Genomic DNA, 21,661 nt, shown 5'->3' on the forward strand with positions numbered 1-21,661 from the left:
ATCAGGAAAATGATCCACTGCAAAATCTTGAGGGTTGGAGTAGAAGTGACATGCAGAATCTTCATGCTGTCAGCTCAGCCTGTTCGTACATATGCTGAGTGTGGCATATTTAACTGCAGGTTAGCTTGGAAGCTTTGACGTTTTGGGGGGTTTTTTTTAGTGTTTGGTAGCAAAATATTAAGATAAAAAATTAAAATAGTAAAAAGGTTTTACACCTAAAATCTGTCATCCAGTCCTCCTGCCACTTTACATCACTTTGTGCAATTCTTGTGGGATAGCTGGTACTGTGCCAAGTTAAACTCGGTTTCTACTTTGGTTTGAAGCAAGAAAGGATGAAGATTGTGGACTTGAAAGGAAAGGAAATGTGCAGGGACAGAATCCCTAATAATTGTCAGAATCCTGTATTCAGAGGGGTAATTAAATCACATGGTGCACCATTGCCAGGAGCTCAGCTTAGAGTAATTTGCAAAGCTGGTAGAAAAAAGGAGTGGCCACAGAATTGCTCTTTTATTCTTTTTTAATTTTCTTGGATAGAAGAGGGAGCGAGGAACACTTATTTTGACAAAGAAGGACCTGATCTGGGGAGGTGGCCAAAACTAGGACGATGTCTGTACACTTTAAATAGCACATCCTCTTTCTGTCTGCTTTTGTGTGGATGCTATTTTTTTTATTCTGCTGCTTAAGTTACTCTCACTATTTTTATCTGAACCAACCTGTAATGTTTTTTCCCCTCTTTCGGTAGCTGCTTCGTGACAGAATAAAAACTGGATGTGAGTTGTGCATTGGGAAGTGATTGATGTGTGCTTGTGCAGCTTGTAGCACTATGAGAAACACAGGTGCAGCTGCTGATGATGTTTGCTAGAAGTAGATTGAAAAAGCAAGAAAATGAAATTGCGCTTCTGCACAGAAAACCTGTTGTAAAACTGTGGGGCAGGAAGCAATTCCGGAAGCAAAAACTCCATTTGTTTCTGCGGGACAAAATGAAGAGGCTTCTTCAAGGCCAGGTAGATGAGAATCCGAACCATGCTCATCACTGCCAGCTCTCCCCGGTGGAGATTGAAACGGACATGTTTGTTTGTGGAATAAAGAGGAGCTCCGTGAGCACTGAATTTTCCACTGCTGGAGGGGACTTTCATCAGGATGGAGGACGCAATTCCAAGGGAGTGAGCGAAGTGTGCGTTGGTGAGGTGGAACTGAACTGGGATGGCTATGTAAAAATACCATGCTCAGTTCAACAGAACAAGACGGACTTGCAGGGAAATTCTTCTGATGGTACGACACAGACCTCTTCTGAAAGAAAGGGCAGAGTGTCTGAGGGGCAGGACCTTTCTTCCCTGAGCATTACCATGAGCTGGAGGGAGGTAGCTGAAAGGCAAGGGTGCTTTCCCCAGGAAAAGCCCCCTGCCTACAAGAGTCGTAGACGTCAATCAAGAGATCGCTCAGCTGATGTGATTGATTACATTGTTAAAGAGCTCCAGGGAATAAGTCGCATCCAGACAGAGATAGCAGAGCTCCGGCAGCACCTCACCTTGATAAAAGGCTCTGTGGATGAAGTCTCCAGCTGCGTGGATACAGTCTTGAGTGAGATAGAAGGCCTGCAAGGTGGTTCCACCGGCAAAACCGAGGGTACACGCATTCGGGAGCCAAGTAGGGAGCTACACAAGGAAGAACCAGTATTATATTTTTATGGGATCCCAGAAAAAGATGGTGAAAACACAGTAGAACTTATCTGCAGCTTCTTGTCTGAATATCACTGTTTCAACGGTATCCAGTGCAGTAAGTATATAAAAGATGCTTATAGATCAGATATTGGTACAGGCAAGCCGTTAACACCAAGACCAGCAGTTGTGAAACTTGTCAGTTGTGAACAGAGAGACTTTATTTTACAGAAGTCTATCCTTCTGCAAAGCTCAGGGGTGCGGATTGCTACCAGTGAAGAGCAAAAGCGGCAGAATGGCCAGAGGGGCTGCAAAACAGATTCAGTCTCTTCGCAGTCTGGCTTCAAGAAAAATCATCGCAGCTCAGTGAGTCCTGATGTAGCTCAGAGAACTGATGCAGTTGGGCACCTTCGAACGGACTCATGCCAGGTTATGTATAAAAGCACAAGCAGGAAAACACAGTGCATAGAGGAGAGACTTGATTCTGTGCAGAAGTCAACCCTGACTAAGAAAAGCGACTTGATACTTGAAACTGGGAAGGAAGCACAAACAATAAGCTGCAGTGAGCAGCCTTCAGATGACATTCACCAGACCCTTCATGAACCTCTGCAAAATTCCCAGGTGACTAATTTGGCCAAATCAGGTGATGGAAATTACTGCTGCTCATCTGAATCGTTGGGCCATGCAAGCCAGATGTGTGCTTCAAGCAATGGCAGTGAGCACAGGCTTAACACTGAAAGCATCACTGAGAATGGTTCTTCCCTTCTAGATAAAGATGAGGGGATAACTGCAGAAGAAATTGAAACAGACTGTGACAACCCATGCAAATTTACTAGCGTGGAGAAAGTTGATGTTCAAAGAGAAGATGTTTCTAGTGGGGTGACAACCATTAGCTATGATCATACAACAGATGAAATGGCTGATAGTAGTGACAGCTTGAAAGATATGATCCAGATGGACCTGAATGATCAAGATCCAACTGATCAGGTCTTTAGGGATGTCCTGGAAAACTCCCAGTACTTCCTTGACCATTCCCGGGATAACATTGATCTTGTAGACATGAAGTTTTACACTAATAAGCTTGGGAAAGCTATTAATCACTTCAGGTCCGCTCTGCAGCTGGTGTTTCACAAACTGGAGACAAGCGATTCTGAAATCCTTTTGGAAAATGATAGTGGCTTACAGATGGATGATGACAATACACTGATGCTGACCAGTTCAGGTATGTGTGGCAGCTCTGACAATTTTGCAGAAACTCCTCCTAGTCAGTCCTCCGAGAGCCAGGCGAACACAACTGTCAACAGTGAAGCTTCCGCTCAAATGCAGTTTGTTCCTTCCAGTCTTTCCTCTGTTCCATATGAGCCTCCTGTTTCCAGTTTGATGCCATCATCTGACTGTGAAATCCCTACTGGGCAGCGCTTACCTCCTGAGGAGCTTGGAGGAGATGTGAACTCTCTGCCTGAACAAGCAAAGGAGTGCAGACCCATGAGCCTTGACAAGGTGTGCGCAGAGACCATCTACCTGAACAAATGCATCAACAATTTCAAAAATGTGCTGAGGGAAAAGAGACAAATGCGTAGGAGACTCTTAAAAGAATTAGCGCAGGAAGGAAACTGGATTTCTGCTGAGGAGACAAATTCAGGTAATCTGAAAAAATGTTTTTAAGGAGATGTCAAAATCTGATATTTGGGCAGCCAGTAGCCAACACCTTGCTCTGTGGGTAAACAGTGTATTAGAAGTTGTGAGCAAATAGTTATGAAGGCAAGTGCATATGCTGTACAACAGTACTGACAAAAAAACCCTAAAGTTTGTTGTGTAACACACCAAAATGCAAGTTAGCAAGCGTCACCTTTTTTTTTTTTGAGAGAGGGGGAGATTTGCAGTGCATCTTCAAAATAGCAGGTGTTAGGGTTTTTCATCATAATTCGTGACTTGGTTTCTTGTTAAATATAATAGTTAAGACATGTGATAACAAAGTGTGCATTTGAGCTATAAGTAGCCAGGTTTGCAGTTTTGGGAGTTGAGTAGATCCAGACTTCAAGTGGCTCCATCGTAAAGTGGGAGTTCGCAGTGTTTTATCACTGCTAGGTGTTATCCTAGTAAAGACCTTTCAAAATGAAAATAAAAATTAAAAAAAACCCCAGCTGAGGCCTGTGTGTTGGTATTGTTTCCATAACTTGTCCACAAGATGAGAAATTTTCCATTTCTGTGGAGCTATATCCCTTATTGTCAGCACAGATAATGAAGTGTTTGACCACAGCAGATGTGAGCTGATACAGCAGTGGAGCAGTGCTGGTTAACCCATTCCTAAGGGTGTGTGAGATAGACGTGACCAACATGTTTTGATGGCCATGTTTTGATAGGCCTTGATTTGGTGAAACCAAACCTAGCCTTGAAATGTAAGTCCACCTGCCCTCTCCCTCTGCAGTCGGTGAGAAAACTTTCTAAGTGTCATGTCTGTCCAAATCACTGCAGAGTTAAGGGAAGAGGCTTGACTGTTTAAAGAGTGGTAGATACTGGAACTACAGCTTGAAATCATCACATCCTTATTGTAAGCCTCCCTGTATCAAATATTTGGTCACTTTTCTCCTTGCGATCATGAAAGCTAGTCAGAATAATCAGAGTGCTCTTTCTTCCCATTGAAAGAGTTGTCTTGCTCCAATTATCTTTTCCAGTGACTGTGCTTTCACTGTGAAGAAACAATCTGTCAATCCATATTTGACTTCTGTACCAGTGACCTTCTCAGTTACACAGATCATAAAGCTTGTAATCAGCTCTTTGCTTTCTTATTTTGTATGAGGTCCTTAGTGTAGCGTTGATTCAAACAATAGGTTTTTAATGAGTGAAACGCTAGAATTTGTTAGCAGGCTTGGCAAAGATACATATGTATTTTTGTTTCAAGAGAATGTTTAGATTACTAAAGTATAGATAGTACAGATTAAACTGATTTTTCTTTTTTTAATTCAGAAATCTATTTTTATTTTCTGGGGCTTTTTCTTTTTTTTTTTTTCCTTTGGTAGTGTTTGCACAGTGCTCAAGTCCTGGACACGTGTCCTAATTTTAGGACCCAAGGGAACCAACAATGCTTTGGATTAGCATTTGCCACAGTGCAACAAAAGTACTGAAATAGCCTATTTCTGAATGTGAGAGGAGGCTGCTCATCTCAGCAGAGTTTGAGTAGTACAGGCATGTTCACGAGGCAAGAAGTAGCCAGAACGGTAAGAAGGAGGAAGATCACAGCAGTGGCTTAGATCTGGCTCCAGTGTGGACCGGTATTCCTGAGCCTTCCTGGTTCAATTCTCCTAACATCATCTAGTGATGTGACAAAGAGTTGATGCTTGTGTAACGCTTGCGTAAAGGCTTATCTATATGGTAGATAGGACAACTGAAGTTACAACAGTAAGTATGGCATGGAATCACGGTGTAGGAAACGGTGCTCTGAGAGACTGGAGGAGTCTGAAGGAGTCAAGCGTAGTGGAAAACACTGGATAAGGGATGAGAAATGGGAAAGAACTTGGACGAAGCCCTGGAGGAGATGTCAGGACTCAAAGCAGCCCAGACCATCAGGGCAAGGCAGGGAAGCTGGGAAGGGAAGAGCAGGCCTGTTTGGAGCGGAGGTCGAGGGACGTAGCCAAAGCAGCAGTGCTCGCACAGGACGGGCAAGGAAGCCGTGGGTGAATAACCACTTGGCAGTAGCCACAGCAAGAGGAGGGGACGGCAGTATTGCCAAGGGCTGTAGAGCAGGGCAAAATTAATCATCTACTCATTCAGTTTGAAATCAGGTTGTTTTGGCATGCATTTTCCGAGAAAGTGAAGCAACAGTTTTACATGCTGCTTTGCTGTACTCAAAATAAGTTTGAGCCAAGCTCTTACTTTATTTGGCAAAAGCATCACACTCAGAATGCAACGAAAGGTTGTTGGTTTGCTTTTTTCTCAGCTGCAGATGAGTGTTTATGTCTCACTTTAAAAATATAATTTGTTCGTAATAGGCTTTTAAGTTCCTGGGTCAGGTCCACTGAAAGCCCAGTTCTGCCTGCTGGCTTTTTGGTTCTGAGCCTGAACCACTGTATTACTCATGCCTGCTTGAAAGTTCAGTTCAAGGTATTTTATTAAATGTGTTTGGCAGCAGTCAGCAGCGAAGGAATGGATGATAACTTTGAAGGTGTTGGTAAATCTGTGTGTTTTGGTGAATCAGGGATGATGCACTGGCATAAAGGTTTAAATTATTTATAGTTGTACGCAGATGCAAATTACCGGAACAATTTAGAACTTGGCAGATGCATGTAAATAATTGTTGTGTTTAATTTGAAGTCTAAAGAGAAAAAATAAAATATCCCCTGAAAATCTGAGCAAGCTTTTAGAGTTTTAATTTGAGAAACGGGGCGGGGGGGAAGCGTAAGTGAGGATGAAGATTGTGTATGTTTAAAAAAAGCCCTGAAATGGTAGTGTTTTTTATAGATGTAAATTGATTACTCAAAAGTGGAATGGTGAAAGAATTCTGTGATCGGGATTTAACCAAGTTAGTCACTGTTGATGATGCTGTGAGCGCACCTGCTGTAATGAGACATAATCGGAAGATTTTAAATCTTTGTCTGCAGTTGCTCAGAGCTTTGACAAACTTTATATTTGGCCTGAAACTGTCCCTAACAGCTTTAAACTGAAGGGGCTCAGAAATCAAAGATATGTATGGAATTTAAACCAAAATAATCCTTTCTTTTTTTTTTTTCCCCCCCCAAAGTGAATCTAATGCAAGTTTTATTGCTTTATGTTTGTATAAAAATAAGTTTGACCTATATTTGAGAAGCTCTAGTGCCCTCAGGCCTTAAAATTTGGCAGTGCTAGTCTGTGTCAAGGATTTTTCTGTGGAAAATCAACCCCGAATGAGCGAAGTGAATAAGCTTTTGAAAAATGTGTAGTTTGCATATGCTCACTGGTAGCTTGCTACAGTTGAGCTGTTGCGCTGCCAGAGGCTCCATCTGTCCTCAGCGTTTTCCAGCTGGGGGCTAAAGCCGGGCTTTCCCTTCTCGGCATGACTGAGAGCCATGGCAGACCTGAGCAGGGACGTGCGTCCAGGTCTTCTGCATCTTCTGCGCTCAGAGACTTCACAGGAGGTATCAGGAAGGAACCTGGTTCAAATGCAAAGGAGATTAAAAAACAGGAATGAGGGAAGCCTGGATCTGGCTGGGACACGCTGAAACAACCCCAGGGGCCAAGTCAGGAGAGGTTGGGTTTGGGCTTGAAGGTTTTGGGGTGACTGTGCAAAAAGGAGAAAACCAGAGGACTTGAAGTGGAATCGGGGCTGCCTCAGTGAGGTGGTTTTGCTTAATAGAAAGGGACAGGCAGGAGGATGGTATAGAAAAATCATGTTAGGGGGGAACAGTCATAAGTGTCTGTGCCCAAAAAAGCATGTTCACATCTGAGTCTGGGACAGACCCCAAGTTTCCTCAACCTTTGCAGGTCCAGCTTGTGCAGAGCTGACTGTAAAAACATGGCACTCCTGCAGCACCAGCTGTTACACAGAGTTTTCTCCTCTATTAGCTCACAAAGGAGAGACCTGCAGGGCGTTCTGGAGGCTTTCCTCCCTGATGAGGATCCATGTGGGCATGTCTTAAGGTGGAAAGTAGGGTTTTTATTTTAGCTACAATCCAGCACTTCATTTGCTAGAGTAATTTGACTTCTCCTTAGTGATTGAGTTAAAATAGCTTCTCTATTTTCCTGTCTTAGTGATTGCATGTGTGTAATTACACCCATATAGACAGTAACTTCGAAAACTATTTTAGCTTTTAAACCAATTTAAGTGGCCCTTGTTGCCATGAAGATATTCCTTCCCCTCCATCTTTCATACGCCAATGAGTAATATGATTCTTCTATGCAGATACAGAATTATCTGATTGGAAGACTTAATATCATGTCTGTACCGGAAGTTTTGAGTATGACTCTCATATAACTTTACTAGCCTTGAAATTGCCTATCCATAAACATGAGATTTAGTGTAGGAGGCTTCTGGATTTTTTTTCCTCAGAGGAGAATTGCCTAGATTTATAAAACCAGAAAATATCTCTCTGCATTATGGTATTTGCAAAAGCAAAATGTGTTGCGTGGGAGCTACCAGTTTCCTCGTAACGGGCAAAATGTACAGGGGGCGAGGAGGGAAGGAGCGGGGATGCTTCAAATGCAGGCAGTGGATGTAGTCTGGGGGAAAGGGGGAACTAATCTGTTCCTCTCTGTAATAAATACAGGTTCTCTTTCCAGTGTGGTAAATAGCAGTTCTAATTCTGTATTAAGATTACTTGAAATTCTTGAGTTAATAAAACAGGAACTGTAACTCTACAAATCGGCTCTCAAAAGCATATGTTCTAATGCATGTGCAGTTATGGATGAAATTTGGTTAGTTTAACTTGAGATTAATTGGTAGAGATTAATTAACTGGTGTATGTCCCAGAAAGCACATGGGAAAACTCTCCACTGCACAAATGTTTTATCAACTTGCAGCAAATGTTTACCCCACTTTCTGAAATCATTTTACAGAGCTCATGGCAGAAATCTGGTCTATTAACTTTTGTTCCTCTCCTTCTCTTTTTTTCTTCACAGAAGGAGGTAGAGGAGAGCTCCAGGTTGTACATGTTGTCCCTTGTAACCAGCATCTCTTTCTGAAACTTCTGTGTGTGCATGCCTTGTCTTCATGTAGTCAGTTGCTCCTGCTGAGGCACTGAGATTCAGTTTAGCATGTTACGGTTGCAGAAGAATTGGTAACACTGTGCATGAGTTAAGAGTCTGTTCAGTGCGTATTACCTTGTACAAAGAGGGAAACATGAATGCTTGGAGTGATCTCCTCCTTTTGGTGCTCTGTGGGGTGTCTGTAAAGTGCACAGGCACCACGTTAGCAGAGTGCAAATTACTTGTCTTTTCCAGTCTTCCTCTTTATGAGTCTTTTTTAAACCAAGTATTTCCTCCTTTTTCCTGGGTTGTATTATTTCATTCCATCTCTATCTGGTTTGCACACTTATTACAATTAAAGTCAAAAGTACCACTGTGGGCTATAATATTGAGATCAAGCAAGACGATGGATGCTGGGAGGTGTCTGCTGCAGATCCCCATGCCTTTTTAGCTAGCTACAGGCTGCACTTGCTTTGAGCAGGACCATTTGCCCCATGGGAAGGGCAGGACTTTTCCCTTAATACCTCCAGCTATTGCCTCTCCACTCATGGACCGGTTGCCTCTCTGCTTGTCACACTGTGGGCAACAGGTAACTCTTTCCTCCTACAAGGATCCACAGAATTTTTTTGTCGACCACTGTGTAACATCTTAGTTTGTGTTTGCAACTGTACCTCATTTAGAGAAATTTCTGGCTCTGGGATGCTCAACTTTTTTATTTTCTTGAATCCGTGCTCTGTGGATTCTGTGCCTTCTGTGCTTCTGCCTCTCCCTTAGTTGTATGAATCAGGCTAAATCAGCTTCCTGGAGTAGGCTGAGCGTTGCATGGCTTTTGGGCCTCCATGCAGATCTCATCCTTTGAGTTTGATGAATTTGCATTTCTAAGCTTTACTGGCTCATGTATCAACAGTTTTGTTTCATTCTTGCTGGCAAATGTCTGTCCATTAGTGCTTTTTCAGGAATGCAGAGATATGGGGTGTCAGATACTGGTGTCAAATTCTGTCCTCTTCTGGCTTCAGTGCAAAAACACTGCAGCCTCCTTTAAGCCACTCCTTTAAGCTAGAAGATACATCAGGTGGAAGGAGCTTCCTTTGGGGCTCTTCAGTCATTATTTAAATTGATGCCATTGCAGAATACAGTGAATTTAAAATAATCCCTTGGCTTGTTGCAGCTTTGGATTCCACATCAAACATAGTGTACTTGAGTCAATGAAGACATTGAACCACAAGACTGACTAGTTTAATTGAGATGATTTAGTTCAGTCTGATTCTTCTAATACTGCTGAAGAAATAGTCTAATTAGGCATGACTAGAAGTTTAATTTAGACAGTGAAACAGTTGCTCCTTGTTTTAGCCTGATTCAGATTAATCTATAGCTAAACTGAGGTCTTTGAGGTTTAATAATTAAGCATGGTATTTGAAAACAAGTTAGGATGATTTTAAAAACAAAAAGTCATTATTGATTTTTTTCTTATCTGTTAAATAAAGCAGCTTTCCATGTTTTACATCTGTTTTTTGTCTACGAGGATAATGTGCTAGACACAGTACTTAAATGTGATGGAAAGTTACATTGTTAGAAAGCCTTTTATGTGGAGAGATGGATTTATATGGAGAGGGCTAACAGATCTGGGGATGTTCTTTTTCCTTGTGCTGCTCCAGACTTGGTGATTTTTTTTTTTTTTTTGATGCCTCTCTGTCCATTTTAGGGACTTTCTCTTCTACAGAAGTACATAATTATTTGTTCTGTCCATTGAAACATCTTATTGTGTGAGATAAATTGCAAAATTTACAGATTGCAGCTTGGTTAAATAACTTCTCAAATTACTTGTAAACCTAGCTGCTGCTTTTCCTGAATAAGCAAAACTCCTATTAGTTTCCTTTTTAGGCTTCACTAAACATTGCCTTCCCTATGATTGAATACTGCACCTTAAATGATCATGTCTGACTTATTTAATCCAGGGTATTGAATTTATTCTACTCTGTCACTGGCATTATTTTGCTAACTGGTTCTTGGTTGATTAGAAACTTTTAATTACTTGGAGAAGACCTTGCAGCAAATATTTGTTGGACAGTGGGTGTAAAACTCTCAGCATCAGAAATATCATCATCAAAAAAAATCAGAAAACATCAGCATCAGAAATAAAAAAAAAAAAAATTGAATAGAGATGTGATGGGTGGTTTTATTTACATGTTTGCGTCTCCATCTTTTCAGTGCTTCTCTATGGGCTTACTGGAGATTTAAAAAAAATTTAAAAATTTCAAATTCAGACTGGTCTGGCTGCTTTCAAGGAGAGATCAAATGACAGAGCTGTGCAGAGAAGTGAAGCATAAGCCAGCAAAAGACTTTGTGACATGCAGCATGTGGGTGTCTAGGTGTTAAATGTGTCTACTTTCCCTTTGCCCTCACATTTGTTTCGGGAAGGACAGTGCTAAGAACTCTCACAGTTGTTCCAGTGTTCTTCTCAACTACCCATCCTTTCTTCTGCTTGCCCAGGCTCTGAGCAAGCCATGCTGTTCTCATGGGCTGAACTCAAGCAGATCCGTGGCTGGTGACAAGACCCAGAGCAGCTACTGGAGCCCCTCCTGTGTCCTGGTGCAAGTGCTGCCTTCAGAGGGTGGGAAACGCCTCAGCTGCAGCAAATCCATCTAAACAGCATTGCCATTTGCCTTCTTTAAATGAAGAAAAATATATAGAATAATAAATCGTTTTGGTTGGAAAAGACCTTTAAGATCATCCAGTCCAACCATTAACCTAACACTACCAACTCCACCCCTAAACCAATTAAGGGTAGAGTAATAATTTATTGTTTCCTGGCTTGGTGGCTGGATTATTTTTTAATGCAAGTAAAAACTAGGAATCATTAAGGTTGGAAAGGATCTCTAAGATCATCAGTCCAACCGTCAACCCAACACCACCATGACCACTAAACCATGTTCTAAAGTGCCACATCTACCCATTTTTTGAACACTTACAGGGATGGTGACTCCACCACCTCTCTGAGCAGCCTGTTCCAATGCCTGGCTACTCTTTCCATGAAGAAATTTTTCCTAGTATCTAATCTAAATCTCCCCTGGTGCAGCTTGAGGCCATTTCCTCTCGTCCCATCACTAACTACTTGGGAGAAGAGCCCAACACCCACCTCACTACACCCTCCCTTCAGGTAGTTGTAGAGAGTGATAAGGTCTCCCCTCAGCCTCCTCTTCTCTAGGCTAAACAATCCCAGTTCCCTCAGCCGCTCCTCATAAGACTTGTGCTCCAGACCCTTCACCAGCCTTGTTGCCCTTCTCTGGACACGCTCCAGCACCTCAATGTCCTTCTTGGACTGAGGGGCCCAAAACTGGACACAGTATTCCAGGTGCGGCCTCACCAGTGCTGAGTGCAGGGGGACAATCACCTCCCTGCTCCTGCTGGCCACACCATTCCTGATACAAGCCAGGATGCTGTTGGCCTTCTTGGCCACCTGGCCACACTGCTGGCTCATGTTCAGCCAGCTGTCTACCAACACCCCCAGGTCCTTTTCGGCCAGGCAGCTTTCCAGCCACTCTTCCCCAAGCCTGTAGCGTTGCATGGGGTTGTTGTGACCAAAGTGCAGGACCTGGCACTTGGCCTTGTTGAACCTGATAGAGTTGGCCTTGGCCCATCGGTCCAGCCTGTCCAGGTCCCTCTGCAGGGCCTTCCTACCCTCGAGCAGATCGACACTCCCACCCAACTTGGTATCATCTGCAAACGTACTGAGTGTGCACTCAATCCCCTCATCCAGATCATCGATAAAGATATTAAACAGGACTGGCCCCAAAACAGAGCCCTGGACCCAAAATGGAGCTCTGAAGTGTGATATGAAGTGTTCCTACCCACAACACTGGCATCAACCATGGATTACTTTGTTTAACTGGCACTCCCAGAGATGTCTGGACCCTGTTAACCCTCATGCCAACACTTGTAGGTAATGCAGCCTCTGGTTCTTTGACAACGTATGTCAGTGCAACAAGGGACTGCAGAGGACTTCTTGGTGACTGCCAGCCCTCTGCCGTTGTGTGATATTGTGCCGTTACCTCATATATAAAGTACCCAATTGCCTTCTTTAAAACTGGTTAGGTTTGGTGTCTGCTTCTCCTTTTGAAAGTCTGTAGTTAGACACCTTCTAATCTTCATCCTCCATTCATATTTAGCTGCAGTTCTTTTTCCATGCAGTATGTTCTCCTGCCTATTGAATAAACACAGAAAAAGGTTCTTTTTGGTAGAGTAAGGAAGCTGTCCTGTTCTCCTCCAATAGTATTGTGTTTACATCCTCATGCTGCTTTTGCCACTTTCCTGTGTGAATTCTTTTTACTTTGATACAGAATAAAAAGATTGTATATGCCTTTCTGAGTCTTTCCAGCACAGTACAGTGGTATTTATGCTTTTATTTCTGTGGAGACATCTCACCGGACATACTCTTGTGGATGGTGTTCTCTCCCGATGTGCCTGTGTCATAGTGGCTCACAGCCACTGTGATGACTAGAACTCAATTCCATTGTCACGTGCTTTTCTCCACCGAGGAATGCCTTGTATACAGTGAAATTCACAGCAGGCTTTGGGGCTCAGACCTTGCCATTTGTACCATGTTTAATCCTCTGTTGTTGCAGTCTTCACTGCCATCAATTTCTTTGACTGGGCATCTGAGTTCTGTATCAATAATTCTCCTGTGTTTGTCATTGGCAGATTTTATCAGCAGATCCTACTTACTCCCACTAGCTTCCTTATTGCGTTGACCATGGCTGGCTCAGCGACAGTTACTTGTTTACCCACCTTAAAGATCCCTACTCCTTCTCAGCTTATCCGGCCTTATTAACGTCACATGGCATTGCATCAAAAGCTTTTTGTTGAAACAGAAGTTCAGTTGGTAATTCTTTTTACAGCCTAAAGCAAAATGGCTGCTTTGTCAAACAACAAAAAAAAAATGTTTTCTAAACTGGTGTGCCCTGTATTATATTTTTTCCTGCTTGCCGATTGCCTCTATGTTGATTCTTTCCTTCATGTTTGCTATGAAGCCTTTCAAGGTGTTGAAGTCAATAATGAGCCTTTGCTAGTCTAAATCACATTTCCCTCCTTCCCCCACACACCTTAACTGTGGGTACTGCATTGGGTCTTCTGCAGTCTTAAGGCATCAGCCCTTGTTGATGGATATCAGGTGCTGGTTCTCTTGGCATTTTCTCAGGGAGAATGCTGCCTGGAGCAAATTACCTCTTTATTTTGCTTTCAGCAGGTGATAACTCCTGTTTTCACACAGCCATCACCTGTCTTGCCTCTGTGTCAATATTGTCACTTACTGAAAGCTCTTTTGTTTTGTGCTGTTGTACCAAGAAGATTTTTAATCTCCACCCTAGAGAAGCTCTGTCTTTTCTCTTGTTTTCTTTTTATTTGCATGTCTAAAAGGCTTGGCAAAAGTAATTAAAATAAATGAGCAGAAGTACAGTTTATCTGGACTCCTGGCAGTTTTGACTTGGCATGTCTCAAAATCTGGGAGATGATAGAGGTTTGTTTCCTGATCACGCTTTCTGCCCTTCCCTGCATCCACACTCGTGGCCGTTCTCTGTTGACTTGTGGTTGCCTGTAGGAAATGGTTACTGCTTAGCTAGATAACAGCTTTCCCTGGGTCTTTTTGCTCTGAACACAGTTCTTGGTGCTCTTGTGGTCTCCAGGCTGCAGTGTTGCCCATGCTATTTGTGGTCTGTTGATGTTTCAAATATTGGTCACTTATATTTACAGTTCCTCAGATAAACTGATTGAAAACCCTGTTACACTAATTCTTTTTGCCAGTAAATGTTGCCACATTTGTGTTTGTCATTCTCTGTCATTCAGTACAGCTGAAGCGACCGGTGTCAAGCTTGGTCCAATATAAAATGTTGTTCCACTTTAGGATTGCTTTCTAGCCACAGCTCTTCCAAGCATTCAGAGGCAAAGGTAGGGATGTCCTGCCTTGTGTGCTCTGAAGGATCTGGTTGCATTTGCCTCATGAAATCTTCTCTCTTGACCAGCAGTATTCAGATCCCTGCAGAGGAAATGCAAGTTTCAGGCTGAGCGGTTCTGGAAGCTCAACTTGGAGTGGAGATGTGTAGAGCATGATCCTTCCTGCACGAGCCTGGAGCCTGGTGTGCTGCTCCAGCTGTCAGGGGAATGTGCACCTGTGCTGGACCATGGGTCTGAGCTCCTGCCTGTTCTGCAGGCCTGTGTGATCACGTAGAAAAGCTGAACTGACTGCTCAGTTATGGATAATGCCATGTTCTTCATACCTGTTTAAAAATAAAATAATAAAAATTATGTAGTCTTCAGATCTGCCTAGCCCTGGAGTTGTAGGACTAACAAATAAAAAGTTTGGGCTTTTGCTGCTGTACAAGTTGAGACCTCAAAGAGAAACCTGTTTTCCTTGTTTTTTTCTGATCTTCTTAGGAGACCTGGTCTGTCACCTGTGAACAACCTGAGGTTGCACAGCTCACCCAAAGCACAGGACAGAAAAAAAAAAAAAAAAAAAAAAAAAATTTTTTTTTTTTTTCCTTTCGGGGCTGTGTTCTTTTATCTTGCATAAAACTGGAGCTTATTTCCTGACAGATACTCCTTTAGTTTGTGATGATTCTCAGGTTGCAGGTCCCATGGCTGGAAGTCTTTGTTTTCCACTGTGTGCAAGTTACAGCCTCTTTATACTCTTGGCAGACACGGTTATCTGAGGTTGGAGTCTTAGCTATTAGCAGTGTGTTTTGCTCACTCCTGTTTGAAACCAGCTTTTCTTTCAAGCAGTGCAGGAGAATGTATGAACTGTAAGCTAGAACAAAATGGTTCCTAGTTATAGGTAAACTATTTTTCCCTTATCTAAAAACTTTTCTGTTTCCACCAGGTACATTGCAAGTGTTTAAACACTGCTCGGCTCTAATTAGTCCACTGAAGATTTTCAAAGAAACAAAACATCACTCTATAAATATGCTCCTAATATGAACATAAGAACATGGTTTTAATTCATGAATATGAATCCTCGTATTGCAGTCTGTGGTGTTTTCCATCATACTCTGACATCCCAGTTCACCTGCAATCATCTTGCAAGTGATGGCCCTTGTTTGACACCTGTTGGAAATTAAATACTTGCATATGAATGGGTGGAGGTGCAATAGGACCTCTCCACTTAGGGGGCTAGAGTGTCTTTGCATTTGAGCACAAACAAAGCTCACAAGTGTTTGTACAAAGTTTCATGTTGATCATTCATTTGTGCATTTCATACAGGTGCTTTTAATTTTTAGCATCCTCATTATGACCATGTTCTTGTTAAGTGGTGTCCTGTAGTAACAGGAACTCTCCAGTAACTCATGCTTTTGTTGGGTTGGGAATGGGAAAAAAAACCCAAAGAGTTGGTCTTCGAAACTGCCTTTTGACAGAGGAGGTGCACTGAACAGGCTCTTCTGGTCCTGGCTCTGGGTGTTCAATGGAATTGCATAGCCTTTCTGTGTCCATATGACTTTTCCTGACATGTTGGTCATTGGAGGTGCTTGAATAAGTTTCTGTGTGCATTTGCCTGCATGCAGTGTGGTCTGTTATCCTTTCCTCAGAATATAATCTGAATACCTTTTCCGGTGTTTTCAGAAACTAATTTCATACTGTTCTTTTCCCTTCCCCCATTTAAGGGTCAAGATGAGGCTGATCTGTCAAAACCACCCTGGCTCAAAGGAGGGTAAGTGGTATTTTGAGACCTTGTTTCCTTGTGTTTATAATTACAGTGCACTTTGAGGTCTGCAGTTCAACCTAAGTAAAAGCGTCACTTCGGACGTTTTTAATGGTTGTTGTCAGGAATAATCAAGTGGCCATGCTTCACTCAGGGCCAGGCTGCTGCTGCTATATTTCAGTCTCCTCTTAAACAGCTGGAGGTGGGCTGTGCAGCTCTTCAAGAGATTGGTGGTTAAGAACAAGGTTATAGCTGCAACGTATATTCTGTTAGGTGATGGCAGTAAGTGCTCATGGCAGCAGTGTTAAATAATCCTTACTGAGCACCACAGAGTGGTCTGGATGAAATCCTTTTTCCTGAATCAGTCACTGATGGCACCAGGGAAGGGAAAGAGTAGCTCAGAAAGATTGCTGTGGTTTTTGCTCTTGTAAGAAAAAAGTAGCTTTGGGGAAGTTTTCTGTCTTTGCAGTGATTTCTATGGTCGTCATAGTAGTCAAAACTGCAGTAACTCTGTAAATCATTGCAGTTTGTCATTTTAAAGCAGTGATCATCGTGCCTTTTTTGCACAGGTGAGAGGCCGCGCGTTCTCTCCACAGCACACTACTCGCAGCAAATGAAGCAGACAAATTCTGATTGTGTGTAATTTCAACATGACACTCTGCATAATAGGTGCCAGCATGGTAGCTTCCCTAGAATCCTCTCTGGAAAAAAAAGGCAATGACACATTTTACAAGCTGCTAGGTTATGTGCCTTGTACGCAATTAGGGCAATACAGTTGGGTGGTGGTGGTTGTGCGCTCATTAGGAGCTGACGTAGCAGCAGATTTGCCCTGAAATCTCAGCAAGAGGTTGGCTTGCTACATGCATAAGTTAATTCTCATACTACTGAAGCAAGCTTCCCTAATAAAACGCACAGTTAAATTGGAGGCTTCATTATACGGTTTTATGCTTTTGGAGTCATTGTTCTGCGATGTTGGTATTCCCGCAAAGCATCCTCCACACCTGCGGATGCCTGGAGCTGCCTAGCAACCCCACGCTTTCCTAAGGAGCCTGGGACTTCGGGAGAACTGGCAATTAGCAGGAGCAGAAGACAGTGATTTATTCTAACTATAAACAGCACCTTCTTCTGCTTTAACAAGGAGACAATATACTGAGTTTATTGGTTCACGCACACAAAATGATTTCCCAGCTTGAAAGATGAATACACCTACAGTCCTGAAATACTTAAAAATGTGTTTTGTCAGTTCAAGGTAATGTTTGCTCTAGTCTGTAATTTTTTCCCTTTCTATGTGAGATAAAACAAAACAGTATGGCTAATGTAGTTTTTGGCAAAAGTTTGGCTTATTCAGTGTATCCCCACAGCAAGAGATTTCCAGAAGAGGTGGTTGTGGGTGGTGAACCTTTAATTCCGCCATTAGCCAATTTGTGGCTTATTGGCCACAAAATACATTAAAGCACTTATGTTTGGAGTTCTTCTTTCACATGAAGATTAGAGTAGTGGTGTCATTTGAAGGAAGTAATGATCTTCTGTCGTTGCAAACCATCTTTGCTTGCTTAAATTTTCAAGATGTAATGGAAGCATCTGTGTGATAAAACTTGTATTAAAAGATGAAGACATGCTTCAAGCTGTTTGCACTTTTAGCATAACGCAACAGTAGCTCCCTGTCTGTGATCACTAGCTTTGGAGAGATAGGTTCAAAAAAAAGTACAATTGGTATTATGGATCAGTCTCTGGGTGTAATATCTCATATCTGTATATTTTATTTATTAGCACAAATCGTCTCGTACAGAAATGCTATTCACTCCTCAATACAGCACTCCATAATAATGCTATATGTATTATATGCATTGCAGAGGAGAGTTACCCTATTACATATAAAGCTACAGTGTGCATATTTGAGGCACTGTCAGTACTTCTGTCTGTGCAAACACTGTAATTTTGTTAAGCAAAGTAGAGCTTGTGCTTGCATAAAAAGACTGAGGTAGCCAAAACCACAAGCTGAATAATTTTGAAAATTAAGAATTGTTGCTGAAAAGTTCCCTTTTTTTTTTTTTTTTTTTTTTTTTTAATATTAACAAGCTAAAAGCAGGTCATCTGAGTCTATAACTATCTGGATACTACGATATATCTCTTCCATAGCAAATACAAGCACATTTCAAATAGGCTTGTCCTCTGTCAGTCTGGCTTACAACTGGTTCTATCATAAACCTCAGTCTATCACAAATATTTTGCAACAAACCAGGTTGTAACTGGACATGTTTCTCAAGCACAATAACTTGTTTAGGCTCATCTTGAATTTATAAAATATGCAATTTTAATGTTTTTCTTTCCTGGGAAATGTCAGAGTGTCACAGTTCCTTTTCGATTGAATTAGGAAAAAAAAAAATCGTTGGAAATTGTGTAGAAAAGAAGTGTAAATTCCCAGCTGTGCCATTGACTTGTAGCAGGAGCATTGACTCTGGATTTTTACTTGTGACCATTTTGTTGCATCTTTTCAGCTTACAGAGTCTTCTTTTCTATTTTGCATATGCTTTCATAATTGAAGTGATTAGACATAAATCTTTGACCCAGAACTTACCAATAAGCTGTATTGTGATTTAAATAATGCCGGAGTTCTTGGCATCATCTGGGTAGTCTTCTATGACACCTATTTACCCCAAAACATAATTGTTAGTATTGGAAATATGTGCTAAAACACTGTCGTTTGTAACATTAGGGCAGCAGACAAAATTCCATGTTTGACCTCAGCAAGACTGTTCTTAGTTTGACAATACAAACACATTCTGCAGATATTTGTCATCTCTTATGTGGGTCATTATTTTGTATAATAAGCCAGAAGGGATTATTGCACTGTAACTTAGGCAAAAAGTATTTCTGGAATTCTCAGTTGGAAATGAGGGTAACCTCTAGTAAAAACGCCAATTAGCCTTGCTATAAGGATTTCCAGCGTTGGAAAACTGGTGTCATTCTTAGCCAAATATTCCAACAGTTTTAATTAACTGCTGTAAATCTCCACCTTTCTCATGTCCAAGTTTGTCTTCCATTCCCAGCTGTGAGGTCTAGTTGTTGCAGCTGACTGTGGGTGGTTTCGTTCATCGTGTAGGAGCGCAGAGAGCCATGCACGGTGCTGCGGTGCAAATGTGACTCATGCTGCATGCAGAGCCGACGCAGTTCGCGCAGTTACACGTGACTGCTCACCTTCCCACCAGGCTCATTCAGCCAGCAGCAGCTGTCAACTCAGCTGTGGCTCGGACATGTCACCCTCCTACGCCCCGTCAAAAAAGTCAATTTTACTGTTAACAGCGCTGTGGCATGTTTCTGTATATAATAGACTGTTTCCCTCTTTGACAGAGCCTTGTGCTAGGCTGTGCCGTGACATCCTTGTCTGTCCTAGAGTATGGGCTGCTATAATGTAGGTTTGGTCATTGTTTGTTGTTTCCTGGATGTTTTTTTGACTTTTGGCTGTATTGAAAGGGGATTTGAGTAGGTCCTGCTTGCCGAGGGTGCAGGCTGCCTCTTGTCGCTCACCAGCCTCCCAGTTTTCATGGCATGTGCAAATTTGTAGAGGCAATTAGGTTTCCTAGATTGTTTTCAAGGGTAGCTCCATGTGTGTCTTTTATTGCGGTAAGAACAGTTTGACCCATAGTTCTCTTTGCTGTCATTGTGGTGTCTTAAAGCATTTCAGCTGGGTGTGGTGTACCAAATCAGCAAAATAAAGAGGTTAAAAGTGCCAGCCGGTTTATCATGCAACTGCAAAGTGGTGTAAGCCAGCATGGTATGGGGTGAAAAGGAAGAGCTAAGGTTAGAGAGGCAGAAGGTTCCTTTGAAGTCTCTGTAGCCAAGAAAAAGGCCTCGGGAACCATATTCTTAGTGTTAGCAAGGCACGAGAGCAACGTGGAGGTGGGGAAGTTGAGTGAAACACTGAGAGGGGCTGTGGGTTTTGGCTGGTGGCTGGGTGTTCATTGCAGGGAGGGAGTCCCATCACAGGTCTGTTCTTCAGTTCAGGGCGGATATGATAGGCACAACAGCAGAGAAATGTGTGCTCAGTTTCCAACCTTAGAAAGAAGCATTTTCTTAAGGCCTTACAGATGAGTGCAGTTGATTTACTGGGGGCCTTTAAGCTGAATTAACAGAACACCTGCAAGCACAGGCTTACATCCATGTGGTGTTACCAGTGAGCAGCAGGACCCAGATACAATTATCCAGGCTGGTCTCGTCGGGAAGGAACCAGGCCATAGCATTTTATTCTGTCAGGCTCCAAGTGTTGCTGGGGTAGTGGCCCTTTTGCTCCATCACCACTTCCACCAGCGAATGGCAGCTCTTGTGGATAGAGGTCTGCATGGCTTGAAATGCTGAGCACCACAAATGGTCCCTTTTATAGAAATAAAAATAATTTCCTTTCTCCTCAGATGTGAGGTTTTCCCTAATAATTATATGGACCTCAAGGGCCAGGATTAAGTATGTTCTAGCCTAGAATCAGATGACAGGTATGCCCCAGGATGTTACGCTTGGACATGCTCCCTCCCTACCAGCAACACCAGGCAGGAACGTCTGGATTGTTGTGTGTGAAGAAGATAAACACTTAATCATTTTTAGCATTAACTTTACACTTTCTTAACTATAATCTGCTGGCTGATTTTGCTTCTTCCAGCAAAGCATCCCCCTCCTCACCCCCTCCAACCCTAAAATAATTAAATGGAAAGAAAGGGGATGGAGAAAGACTGGAGACAGGATGTTACCAAGTTTCCAAAGTCTTTCCTGCAATGATGCTCAATGACAATAGTAAACTATAAACTGAATGCTCCCTAAGGGACAAAAGGTACTTCTGAAAGCAGAGGCATGTGGCTCAGTTAACACAGACTAAGCCACATGTGAATTACTGCCACGGAGCTCTGGTTCTGCCATTGGGTAAGTATTGAAGCGGTGGGGATAAGGCTTCCTTCATCCACTGTGCTGGCAGCAGTGACTCTGAAACACTGCATGCTCTGCAAGCACGTGCCCAGCCTACTCTGAGATAGCTCAGACCTCAGAACTGAGAATGGGAAAATGACCTTTCTTCAGTGTGTTGACAACTTTGCTTGATTATTAAGTTGCATTTGCAGTGAACTGATTCTTCCCATTCTCATTGACTATGATACTAGCAAGCAGACTGATGTTTTAAGGAAGATTTTTGGTCATCTCTTTACTGTGTCTCACTGCTGGTGAGATTTTTAACCTTTTTTTTTTTTTTCCCCCCTGAATTTCCAGGCCTGCAGGCGGTCTCTATGGCATTGATAGTATGCCCGACCTACGCAAAAAAAAGCCAATTCCACTTGTCAGTGATCTGGTAAGAGATTTTTCTTCTGCCACACAGCCATGAGTGCAAGTGGTTTTACTTTTTGGCATACGGTAACATTCATTGTCACTTCAAGAAGTTGAAGGCTTCCTCTTTAGTTAAATTATTTCTTACAGTAAGGGATTAGGAGTTGTGCTCGGAAAAATCTCAGTGAGAACAAGCTACAGTTTTGTAGACAGTTTCTTTCAGTTGGTAGAATTAAGATATTTTTCATGTTCTTTTTCCTTTTTATTCTACACAGCATATTTGATTATTTTTAGGCCTGCATTATTTTTAAATGTTATCCTGCAAACCACACTTTGGGGAAAGTTATAATGTCCATGTGAG

The 21,661-nt window shown here is 42.3% G+C and overlaps 1 protein-coding gene across 1 annotated transcript in view; it reads left to right on the forward strand.

Moving 5' to 3' along the window:
* The first annotated feature begins 851 nt into the window (after nt 1-851).
* The window catches only part of UNC13B (unc-13 homolog B), a 104,011-nt gene continuing 83,201 nt past the window's right edge, over nt 852-21,661 (forward strand). Inside the window, exons 1-4 of the mRNA XM_075726353.1 lie at nt 852-3,300; nt 14,212-14,255; nt 15,962-16,008; nt 21,247-21,325. Of these exons, the coding sequence (XP_075582468.1) occupies nt 852-3,300; nt 14,212-14,255; nt 15,962-16,008; nt 21,247-21,325 (2,619 nt within the window). The remainder of the gene's footprint in view (nt 3,301-14,211; nt 14,256-15,961; nt 16,009-21,246; nt 21,326-21,661) is intronic.

Source organism: Pelecanus crispus, chromosome Z (assembly GCF_030463565.1).
Source record: "Pelecanus crispus isolate bPelCri1 chromosome Z, bPelCri1.pri, whole genome shotgun sequence".
In the NCBI taxonomy this organism is placed as follows: Eukaryota; Metazoa; Chordata; class Aves; order Pelecaniformes; family Pelecanidae; genus Pelecanus; species Pelecanus crispus.